This window comes from Cyrtonyx montezumae, unplaced genomic scaffold (genome assembly GCF_038088225.1).
Source record: "Cyrtonyx montezumae isolate F1298 unplaced genomic scaffold, pur_monq_1.0 scaffold_10, whole genome shotgun sequence".
NCBI classification, from domain to species: Eukaryota; Metazoa; Chordata; class Aves; order Galliformes; family Odontophoridae; genus Cyrtonyx; species Cyrtonyx montezumae.
This window is the reverse complement of record NW_027071826.1, coordinates 21919217-21931456: the sequence shown is the minus strand read 5'-3', so window position 1 is coordinate 21931456 and position 12240 is coordinate 21919217. Positions and strand designations below refer to the sequence as shown.

The following is a 12240-nucleotide window of genomic DNA, read 5'->3' as shown; positions in this document are numbered from 1 at the left end:
TAGATTGGATTTAAAACACATTGAAATATAATGTCTTCTCACTCTCCTCGCTTACCTTAGTACAAATATAATAAAAATATTTATTTCAAATTTCAATTTTATTTTACCTTATATAGCAACTTGGCAAACAAATTGCCATTTGGCAGATGAAAGGTGAGCTGAAATGCTAATTAGAGGTTTCCTTTCTGAAAGGAAATTTGCCTGCAATGCAGGTGAAATCACTTTTTTTTTTGCCAAAAAGATTATGCCACAGTATTTTGCAGTAAATGGTGTCTATGAAATAAATTAAAATGAAAAGTCCTCATAACACAATAAAACAAAACTGCTTGTGATCTGTTACAGTTGGTGACTGAAGCTCATGCTGTTTTTGTGAATCAGATTTCTTTCTACCACTTAGTACTTTATGAACAGACTGTTTGCATAGTAGGGCTGATACAGACAGTCTCTCACAATGAAAAAAACTTCCTATTCCAGTTATTTATATTAATTAAAAACTCTTTTAAGATAGAGTTTTTTCAACCTCAGAGGCCTTGTTTTGAGCAAAGGAATTCCATTCCAATCTGTGGCAGATGTATAGCCCCCTCAGCTCTCCCTTTTTTGTGGCTCTTTTGTAAGAAATCTAGAACTTGCCTAGTAACTTTCTACATTAGATGACTGCACAAGATATTGCAAATCCTGCAAACTGACTGCACAAGATATTGCAAATCCTGCAAACTGATCTCTCACTATTAGCCAAATAAGTAAAGGAGGTGGGCTATATGGGAGATGTATATGTTTTGTTGGAATCTTTTGTAAGCAACTGTGCGTTCCAATTGGAGAATTCAGTGTTTCTTGATATATTCACTATATGTGAATTACCATCTAGATCTATCACTACTCAGTTCTACGCATCAAAGTTATGATCAGCCTCAGCCTGATCACAAAATATGTTGTAAATTTCAAAAGTAAATTAATCCTGTTGTAGAGTTCATAAACTCAAATATTTAATGCAATAGTAAAATAAAATCTTTTTTACCTCTATCATCATTGCTTACTTAAAATTGGTTTGATACTGCTGTTGCATCTGGATCAATACTATGAAGCTATTCGACAGTTTACTAATGCTATTAAAATTGATCCTCTCAGTGTTCGAGCCTACTTATATAGAGCGCAAGCATATCATAAGGAAATATCTTCCTTTGGTTTTTTTTCACTTATACAGCTTCATATTTAGAGTTACAAGTATTTTAATGTCCATGCCTTCATATTACATTGTTAGAACCTGTTTATAGCTATTCACTTCAAGTGGTCCTCATCACTGTAATAGAATTACATACTTTTCAAATATTATAATAACAAAACTGGCATGTGATGCAACAACAAGATATTTCAGGCTTAATTTGATTTTTTTTTTTACTATATCACTGTCCATCTAGTCCGGGGTTTAATAAAAATATTCTTGAAATGTATTTCTATGGTTAACTTTCTTTTTTTCTGGACATAATGTTTCTGAGAATTTTCATTTTTCAGGAAACTTTTTTCTACTACAAATGACAGGGAGCTGTTCTAGAAGTTATTATTTACCATTAAAATATTCTACATCTGTGTAGGATCTGAGAATAGTTTGTCAGCAGTTGTTTTTTGAGAAATTCTTGGGAGTATGAGGAATATATTCTTCAGTGTGACTTAATTTCTGTAGATGGGCATTGGAAAAATAGAAACTATCATTTCTCACAGTGCTTAATTTGTTTACTAAGTGTTCTGAGTAATTATTTACCACTTATTTTTCTTTGAAGTGATCTACTTTTAACTCATCACTTAGATGGACTCATATCTTTAATATCTTTAAGGTCGTTTTTTTAATGATACTGACTCTAAGAAGTTGTCTGATTGCTCACATTGGATGTCATCCACTAATGCTCAGGTTGCTTCTGTAGTTTGTTAGAATATATAATTAAAATATGTAGAGCAGCTAAACTAAGATTAGTATGTGCAGTCTATCAGTATTCTTTGACAGTTCCAGTTGGCAGCTAGCCATCCATATGGGTTAGTTCTTGGGATCTTCACTGCAATGATTCCTGCCATTTCTCCTCTCCAACTGAAAAAAAAACAAATGGGACTGCAAACACAAACTTTAAAATTCATTGCTGTAATAATTTCATTTAAAATTAATCAGGACATATGTGCATGTGGAATTCATTACCTATTCTTCTTCCCAGTAGTCCAGAATCTTATTTGGATTTTAGAAAAGTAAAGAAAATGTTTGCTGTTCAAATCTTCCCTGTGGGAGGGTATGGAAATCTGTAGGTGGTGTGGTTCAGACCTTTCAATTAAAGTGTCGAGCTCTTGTTTAGAGGGCATGTGCCTCATGAGTTACTATGTAGGTATTGTATCCTTTAGGACCACATTTACAGAAATAATTGTCTCCAAATGTGTTTATTATAACAACTAAATAGTGGTTCTCTGTTTGCTTTAAATTACAGATTTATAACTTATCAAATGCTGTGAAAGATATAAATTGGGCCATTGATCTTTATCCAGATAAGGCAGAGCTACGGATACTAAGGTAGGAAAGTGTCTAGTGAAGTCTTCACATGTATGGTACTCTCAACAGCATTTCCTGCTGGAAATATTTTGGTGGACACTTCACATGCTTTGAACTCTGCTCTCAGTAGGTTAGAAATGTATTCTTCTTACAAAACCTTAGGAATTTTATATCTGTATAATTCTATTAATCTCAAAGGAAATGTGGTTTTGTAATTCCTACAATTTATGAAGAAGTAAGCATATTTTTTTCTTGGGGCTTTTATGTTAGAGAAAAATTTTAAATTGGATATTCTGGTGGACATAAAAATGAGAAATAATTGAAAGTGTTATTAGAATGCATTATTTTTCATTTTTTTTCCTTTTATACAAAAGAAAATAAATTGCAGCAGCATTTGTATTTTGGCAGAAATACCTGGGAAGAGCTTTACTAATTGTACCCAAATAATATTTCCTTACAGGGGACAGTATTTAATGTTGTTGAAGAAATATGAGCTGGAAAGATTTTGTATTCACCAACTTGCAAAAATGAATGAAGGGAATGAAGGTAATGTCAATTTGCCTGTGTTGTTGCGCAATCTCTAATCAAGGAATTGAGTTTATGTAAAAAATAAATAAATAAAAAGTCAAGCATTCCAGTAGGTTAGTTACCATGAATCAGCTAAAATATAGGATAATGTTTAAAGGTGGTAAGTGTGCATTATTGGCTGATTACCACTTGTGATTTCAGATTAATTTTTTTCTGTGGTGGTTTCTTCTTCCTTTCAGTTTTGGTAACTTATGCTTTAAAGAAATATTTAGTAAGGATTCTGTACTGTATTTGATACAGTCCTTCCTAATAAAATACTAAATAGCTCCAGGTCTGAACCTTTGCAACACATTTGAACAGTAAAAATGTTGCAGTATAGAAGTTCCTTGTTATGTGATGAGCATAAAATGGCAGTGTTCAGTGCATCCTTAAGGTATTCATGAATACATATGAATACCTATTCTGTGCAAGATGAATTATCTGTCTCTGGTAGGGATGAAGAGTGGGTGCACAGAGTATAAGAATATAAAAACACTGCAAGCATATGGTGATACTTCATAGTATAGATGTCTTAGGTGTGGGGTGAGGAGGGTTTGTGGATGTTTAGCCATTGATAATTAATTGTTCAACTTGAGATTTTTATGTGGAGTTTTTGTTTGGATTTTTTGAAACAAGATATTTTAACAGTATCTTGAAATTTGCAAACAATTTCAAGAGCTCTTATACTGGAAAAGACATGTTGAAGTGAAAGACTACCACTTTCTGTGGTGGTTTTCTTCCAGAGTCCTTTAAGGCTCAGCCTGTTCAGCATGCACTTATTCAGTCATTTTGTCAAAATCACAGTAAAGCCATGGAGTGCTTACATGAAGCTGCTACAAGTCACCCTGAACCTTCAGTGTTTGTCCTCTTAGGAAAAATACAAATGAAAGCTGGGAAAACAGAGGTTAGAAACATCTACTGTATACATCTATGTCAAGCAAGACAATGTTACCTCTTAATTCTTTTAGTATTCTATGGTATCTCTTAGTATATAGGTAAAACTCACTGCTTAAAATTTAAGATGACCTGTGTAAGGCTTTTCAACATTAGCAAAACTGCAATTCTGCATAACTTAGGAAATCTGAATCTTAACACATTTTTGTTGGGAAAAAGTAATTAAAAAATACAACTGACCTATGTCTGTAACTGTATGTAGCAATTTTTCTTTCTGCAAAATATCTAGTATTCTTTTTCTAATTATATACGGTATAAATATTTCATTCATGTACATGAAGTGAATATATATCACTGCAAGTATTTTCTCAACTTTTTGAGTACTTATGTCATATGACTTAACTAATACTGTCACTTTCTGGCTCATGCAGTTAGCTAATGCATGAGGCCTGCAGAATTGTTGAAATCAGTGGTACGGATATGTGATTTCTTTCTCTAGAGTCCTATTTACTTATACAAAATGTACAGAGTCTTGTTTCCCTAACAGCAGAAAGCAACAGGTAAATCAAGAATAACTTCAGTCTACCTATGTATTGACTTCTCTATTTGATGTGTGTGGTCCTTCTGCTTCATCTTAGGTTTGTTTTTGTGCATTTTTAAAATGAATGTCAGGTATATACTGTGCAAAAACCATACTCCTGCTCCCTGGGCTTTTATCAATTGAAAAGTCTTGACATGTTCATATTTTATTGTTAAGCTTGTGTTCTGTTAATATCAAATCATAATGGGGCAATATTATTTTCACTGTATTTGAAAGAGTGAAGTGAAAGATGGCAATCGTTAGTACCATCTGATCCAACCCTTTTCAGTTGTCACAGTGAAGAGGATGTGTGTTAGTGTCCTGCCCCGATTTCTCAGAGTACTGGTCCCAGGAAGGGGGAACTGTCTTACTGCTGGACAGGAATTAGGCAACTCTTCTGTTATGAGTAAATGACCAGACATCAGGCAATGCTGCTCCAGCAACATCAAGGAACTCAATAGTTGTCATTTTTACATTTGTTTCAAAAACTAAAACATAAAAAGAATGGAAAATGACTAACAAGTCTTGCAAATGTCACGGAAGTATTTTAAAATTCTAAATATTTACTGTATTGCAGGATGCTGTGGGAAGTTTTAAACAAGCTGTAAATCTCCTGATGACCTCAGAGAAAATCCTGCCTCCTATATTTGACCTACATTTGAGGCTGCAGAAATGTATTATCTTATGGGCCTGTGTTACATGGAGCAAATAAATTTATTAGAGGTTGGTATTAGTTATAGATAATGCATTAGCCTTTGTCTCTAGTGTCTGCAAACAAAAATGATAACCAAGTGAATAACTTAAGTATTTTCAGCAGCCTTCACTGCCTTAATTTTTTAACTTACGATGTACATCAGATTGTCTTGCAAGTTTGTGAATAATTTTTTTTCAGTGTTAATGTCTGATTTTTTTTAATGTATGATAATAATTCATATTCTGATATGATAAGAAGTGACACAAATTTCTTTGTCAGTGCTTACATAGAAACAAATTTACCAGGTTATTATTTCTAAAATATGTAAGGTTTGCTCAACTTCTAATATCAAACTGGGCAATAAATGTAAATAAAAGGCTGCTCTAGTTTTGCAATTTTATACAGCTGCAGTTAATTTTTATGAAATTCGATAAATGAGAAACTTGCTTTTGTAAATGACAAGTCAAACAAAACTTTATTTTGGATCTAAATGAGTACTGATTCATTGCAGAATCCTGAGTAGGTGGTGAGGGATCTGACTGAGTGAGCTTCTCTTCTTCTGTGTATGTGTAGATGACTGTTGAGAGAGAGGAAGGGTCAGATCTCAAAGTCATTTGCATTGTGTAAGACATTTATTTCTCTCATTCTGTAGAACTCCTCCTGGTTTTGAAGTAGTAGGCTAAGTATTAAAAATTACTCTTTCAAGTAGGTGAGGTTTTAAATTTTGAATTCTAAATAGTTTGCAAGTTTTAGAAAATTTTATTTTGTGTGCCTTAAAAGTAATATAGATATATTTTTTGTCAACATAAGCATTCTAAAAATAGAGTAATGAGTAATATTTCTTATTCTTTCTTTGCGTTCTGTTTGCAAGTATGAATCCCATTCCAGTAACCCATAAATGTCCTGCAGGAAGTGCATGCCAGAAATTCTTCACAATTGGTAGACCTTAAACTTTATGTAGAAATAAATAGAAACATTGCATGATTGGATTCATGCTTCAGGATGAAATTGGTTGGTATAGTTCAGAAAAGACAATTAGAGTAAAAGGACACTGGGAAATGGATCAGAACCAGCAGGATGAACAAAAAAAAATATATTTTATATAGTGAATGCAAATTTAAAAAAGGCAATTGAAAAACAGACTCAAAATTGTAGTAGCTAATTTAAGAAAAGAATCAGTGATTATAAATGTGTTGGAACTGTATCTTGTAGCAATTCTGTTGTTATTTTGTTATATATGTTATATATACTTAATGAAATAGCAAGTAACCTTACCTTTGATTTGCATATTTGTTTATCTGATAAATGGACATTAATCACTTGTATATTCTGTGTGTATGAGCTGTTTACAGATTTAAGAAGTGGCAAAAAAGATTGTTTTACAGTGATTTTCTTTTTTTATCTGGTCCAATTATCCAATAGTGTGTTAGCAGGTCTTCTGATATCTCTTGGAAAAGAGCTTATGTATGATGATCACTGAAAAATACTTAATAACATAGAAAATGTAATTCTATATTAGCAAGAGGGTATAAGATATGACTTTACAGTTTTCCTTTCTCCATGTCTAATTCCTACAGTTTTTTGGGGTTTTTTTTTTGTATCCACTTACCTGAAATGTCTTGAATGGCTGTGAATCTTTCTGGGAGTTATTTTTACCAGTGTAGCTGGGGGACTAATGTCAGTGGCTTGAGTCAGATCTTTTTGTACAGGTACCACAAATTCCTTTTACCTCACAGATTTACCAGTGCAGTTGATGACTAATGGTTTCCCAGTGCTCTGTGAAATACTATGCAAGAAAAAACTTTTAGGGACTACATAGGTATTAACTGAATATCTCAGATGCAGGAGGAAACCCAGGAAGTTCACATAATGGAAGGTGCTTAATTTCAAAGAAGCCTAAATCTCATTAAATGCATTTTGTTTAGCCTCATCATACCTTTAGGACTTAAACATACAAGTGTGTGAGTATTTTGATATGGGGAACTAGATACTTAGCTTTCCACCTTTACATAATTAGCCCATGTATATTGCTATGGGGAAAGGGAGATCTGAATGTATAAAGGGGGATTTTTAACAATGTTTATGAATACATAATGGAGGAGCACAGAGGAAAAAGAAGCCAGGTTTTCTTAAGTATGCCCAGTGATAGAACAAGAATCAAAGGGCAATAACTAAAATACAATAAATTCATAGAAAAATTAGATTATCATTATTATTCTTACTGTGAGGGTGGTCAAAGACTGAGAGCAATTACACACAGATTGTGAAATCTCCATCCTTGGAGTTCAAAAACCAGCTGGACATGGTGCTGAGTGACCTGCTCTAGATGATCCTTCTTTCAACAGAGAGTTGGAATAGACAATTCTTAGAGATGCCTTCCTACTGCAACTATTCTGTTAATCTATGATAAAAAAAAAAAAGGAAATACTTTCAGGTAAAACATTTGTGGCTGATATATTGCATAGTTATAAAGACAATGAGTTCTGTGTAATTAATAAAATCTTTTAGTTCTTTTTTTTTCCTGTAATTTACGTAACTGTATTTGTAAATAGATGCATGCTTCCATATTCTACTGTTTTTTTCGTAAGCTTGACTATTAGTAGGCTTTTTGATGTTTTTTTTTTTTTTAGGTTTCTTATTGTAGGCCTATTGCAATTCATTTTAGGCTCTTGGAAAGCTTCAGAGTGTTTGGACCCAATTAACAGCTGTCATTGCTATTGATTCAAAATGTGACGCTGCGTATGAAGGACGAGCTTCGGTCTCTCTTCAAATGGGTGAAATGTTTTCTGCACTTCAAGACACAAATGCTGCGTTAAAGGTGGGTCTTAGGTTAAAGTAGTTTTACTAAGATTAAACTGCTTCTATGAAGCCAACCAATACTATATATGAAAAATTGATCTTTTGGATTAGAAAATGCTATTCTATTTTAAAGAAATGTATTTTTGAAAAATAAACTATTACACAAGTGTAAATTTTCCCTGAATAAGAGTGCCTCTGCTATTTCTTTTTAGCTCACTACAACTGCTCCACTGCTAACAAATCGGGGTGTCATCAATCAGTTAATGGGATATTTATCCTATGCCATGAAGGACTATCAACAAGCAATTTCTGTTGACCCCAAGTATGCATTAGCTTATTTCAGTGCAGCAAATATTTACTTCCATAACCATCAGTTTTCACAGGTAAGTCTTCAGAATTTTAAACTATCTCTATGCCATCTTAAGGACACTTTTTTTCTTTTACTCGTGAATAAATACTGTAGGTACAAAGATGTCTTCTAATATGCTTAACTTGAAATTTTTTTTTGCATCGATTTTTTATGAACCTCTAACAGGAGATTAATTAAACTATAGTAATTAATACCATGGAAATTGCTTATTACTATATATTGTAGTGTCAATATTTAATGAGATTCATGACAGTTAAGGTGCTCATCACAAAAATTTGTAATGAAGCATAGTACCAAAATCTCACTGATGTTAAGTAAGCTCCCTCAAACCTAATTGCTGTTAAATAATTTGCCCAGGTTCACCATAGCACTTAGAAGAAAAATTAAAAGAATTTTCTGCTGATGGGCTTTGATCAAGAAGTCAGATCTTACATTTGTTACTACGGTAACTTTAGAACTTTAAATCACCTAATTCTGCTAAAATACAGTATGCATCTTCCACATAAAGAGGAAATATTTTAAATTCCTTTTGAAAGTATTCAAAATTAAAGGCAAGAACCATTTCCTCTCTGTGAGGAGGGACCTATACTGATCTTTTTTAATTTTATTTTTACCCCTTTTGATTTCCTGTCATGTTTTCTGTCACATTTCATGGGCATAGTTAGGCTTTTAATTAGAACTTTATGGTCCAGCAGCTGTGGGAATGCAGAAACAGTAAAGATGCTTCAGTACCTTTGATCTACTTGCAATTCTAGTAGGGGATTACTTCATCTGTAAACACTTCAACTTGCAATTCACATGTTGAGAAATTTGTCAAGTCTGTACTATATATGATATGTGGTTTTAAACTGAGATTGTACTTCATACAGCACAAGAAATCAGTTATGTCAGAAAGCAATTTAATGTTCTTATTTCTCTGAGTTAGACTTCTTGCTCTTGGGAATTAGTTAGACTTGGGTCATAAATTCCTTAAGATTACAAGGCCAGTAGCCTGCATATGGCTTCTCCTGTGATCTTGTACTTGTTATCTGCAACTGGAATCATTTGCCAAGACTGGGCCTGCAAAGGCTGTTCTTAATCTTTCCTATATTTCTGTGATTTCTTACTCTGTCACCCAGAAGATGTTTCTTAATGGAGAAAGTTCAAGAAAAGAGTTGGACTGTAAACTACTTTGTATGTTAATTCAAATGATCCCAAGAGTGTGGTTCATTTCTTCTGTGCTGTGATTATAATTCAGCAAAGCCAACTGTACCTTTTCCCAAAGTCTGTCTGGGTGGTTATTGGTCCCGTATTGAATGTTGTGGGTTAACTCTGTTAGGCAGCTATGCTCCATGTAGTCATTCACTCTGTCCCCACATGTGTGATGGGGAAGAGAATTGAAAGCGTAAAAGTGAGAAAACTTGTGAGTTAAAGACAGTTTAATACATAAAGCAAAGGCTGTGCATACAAACAAAGCAAAACAAGGAATTCATTCACTACTTCCCATCAGTGTGCAGATGTTTAACTTTTTTCAGAGAAGCTGTCTTTCATTGTATATAATGGTTACTTGACAAGACAGATGCCATAAGGTGGGAGGGGATAAATTTAGACTTCTTTCTCCCAGACTTTATTGCTGAGCTCAGTCTCTTATAGAATTATTGAAGTTGGAAAAGACCACTAAGATAATCTAGTCCAACCATCAACTCATCACCACTATGTCAACCATGGTGTGAAATATAACTTTGAACAGTTGGGGCCAGCTGTTCTGGCCATGTGGGTGCTGTGTGTGCCTCTCTTCTATGCACAGAGAATGCTAAACAGAATATTGAAATTTGAGGAATGTTTACCCAGTCTTTTATCTCCAATTCATGTTTTTTATAGGCCTGTTGCTATTATTCAGAAGTATTAAAACTTGAACCAAGAAATGAATCTGCTATTATCATGCTGTTACAAATACAATATTAAAAATTTTTGAAGAGGCAAAAGGAGACTTTGAGAAGGCAGTTTGCCTCTGTCCATTCTCTGCAGCATTGTATCTTAACAGGGCAAATTTCTATAATGCATTAAAGCAATACGATCTAGCTGAGAAAGACATTTCAGCAGGTAATCTTTTTTACCTCCTGTAAAAAAAAGTTTACCTACTTTTTTTTACCTACAGCAGCATACTAAGAAGTATGATAAGCAGTTGGTTTTATTTTTAATAACTCAGTAACTGTGTGTATTTTTGCTAACACTTTCTAACCAATTTGATCTGATATTATAATGTGACTGAAAAGAGGAAGACTGATTAATTTCAGTCTTTCTTCCATTATTATAACTAAAATATGTAGATTAGATGGAAAAGCTGTTTCATATTGTGTCATAGCAGCTGAACAGAACTCTGTTTGGAACAAAATTGCTGCAAGAAGTGCAGGAAAATACTGTACATATCAAGATTTTTGTATGCTGTATGAAATTTAGGTGGCATGAAAAAGGGTTTCATGTAGCATATTTCATGTATTAGCAAGAAAATTATTGTGTGCTTATTCTAGAACAGGTTTTGAAATGGTGTTATTCTCCCCTGAGCTTTTGTGGGGGAATAATAGCATAGTTCATAGAGAAGAGGAGCTGAATCGTGCTTTTATCAAGGTCCTGCACCTATGTCAGGGCAATCTGAAGCACAGATACAGATTGGGTGGAAAATAGCTTGAGAGCAGCCCTCGGAAGAAGGATTTGTGGGTGTTGGTTGATGAAAGATTCAATGTGAACTGTCGAAGTGTGCTTGCAGCCCGGAGTGCCAACTGCATCCTGGGTTGCATCAAGAGAGGCATGGTGAAGGGAGGTGACTCTGCTCCTCTATTCTTCTCTCATGGGACTCCCCCTGGAGTACTGCATACAGCTCTGGGGCCCCCAGCACAAGGACATGGTGCTGTTGGAGTGGATCCAGGGGAGGGCCATGGAAATTATCAGTGGGCTAGAGCGCCTTCCCTATGAGGACAGGTTGAAAGCACCGGGGCTCTTCAGCCTGGAGAGGAGAAGCCTCTGAGGGGGCCTTACATTGCCCTTCCAGCACCTGAAGAGGACCTACAGGAAAGCTGGGGAGGGGCATCTTATAAGGGCGTGTAGTGACAGGAGAAGGGGAAATGGTTTTAAAGTGGAAGAGGATAAGTTTAGACTAGATACTAGGAAAGAACCCTCACAGTAAAGAATTTCTTCCATGTAACACTAGTGTGGGTAATGTTTTCTCTTATGAAAATTTTCTTGAATAGGAATTAAAACACAGACAAACCTTTAGACAACACTTTTTTGCCTGCATTAACTGGGGATTTGGACTTGATTTCTTGAGTTCCCTACTAACCCTTGAAATTCTGTGGTTATCTTTACCTATTACCTATCACTAATTCTGTGGTTATCTTTACCTATTACTTTACCTGATTTTTACAGCTTTGTCAATTCAGCCTAATGATGCCATGATGTACAGACTTAGAGCTGATATTCGTGCTAAACTGGGTTTCAGTAGAGAAGCTGTAGACTACAAGCAAGCAATCAGCATAAAGGAACAGACTGGTTACATGTGAAAATATATTGATTCTATTTACAGATTTCTCACAATTTAATTAAAGTCCAACATTCAAGAAATGTCTTTATTTTAATATATTTTATACATGTATTTTCCTAAGTAATATAATTACTTTGTTTCAGCCCTGAACTAGCCAGAGTTATGAGATCAGAATGCCATATGTAATTGTTATGAGTTATAAATTCTTCTTTATTTCTTAGTGTTGAAAAATGATTGATTTATTTGGTAAATGAAAGAGGTAGTAATTATGAACAAAAAGCTTGAAAGATACTTG

At 34.2% G+C, this 12240-nt stretch overlaps 1 protein-coding gene across 1 annotated transcript; it reads left to right on the top strand.

The window, feature by feature from the left end:
- The first annotated feature begins 2466 nt into the window (after nucleotides 1-2466).
- TTC6 (tetratricopeptide repeat domain 6) lies at nucleotides 2467-11964 on the top strand. The gene is given in 8 exon segments (XM_065747509.1): nucleotides 2467-2545; nucleotides 2985-3070; nucleotides 3835-3995; nucleotides 7925-8077; nucleotides 8271-8441; nucleotides 10289-10346; nucleotides 10349-10510; nucleotides 11831-11964. Coding segments are annotated over 7 exon segments (912 nt in total). The 5' UTR covers nucleotides 2467-2545; nucleotides 2985-2997.
- Nucleotides 11965-12240: the final 276 nt, after the last annotated feature.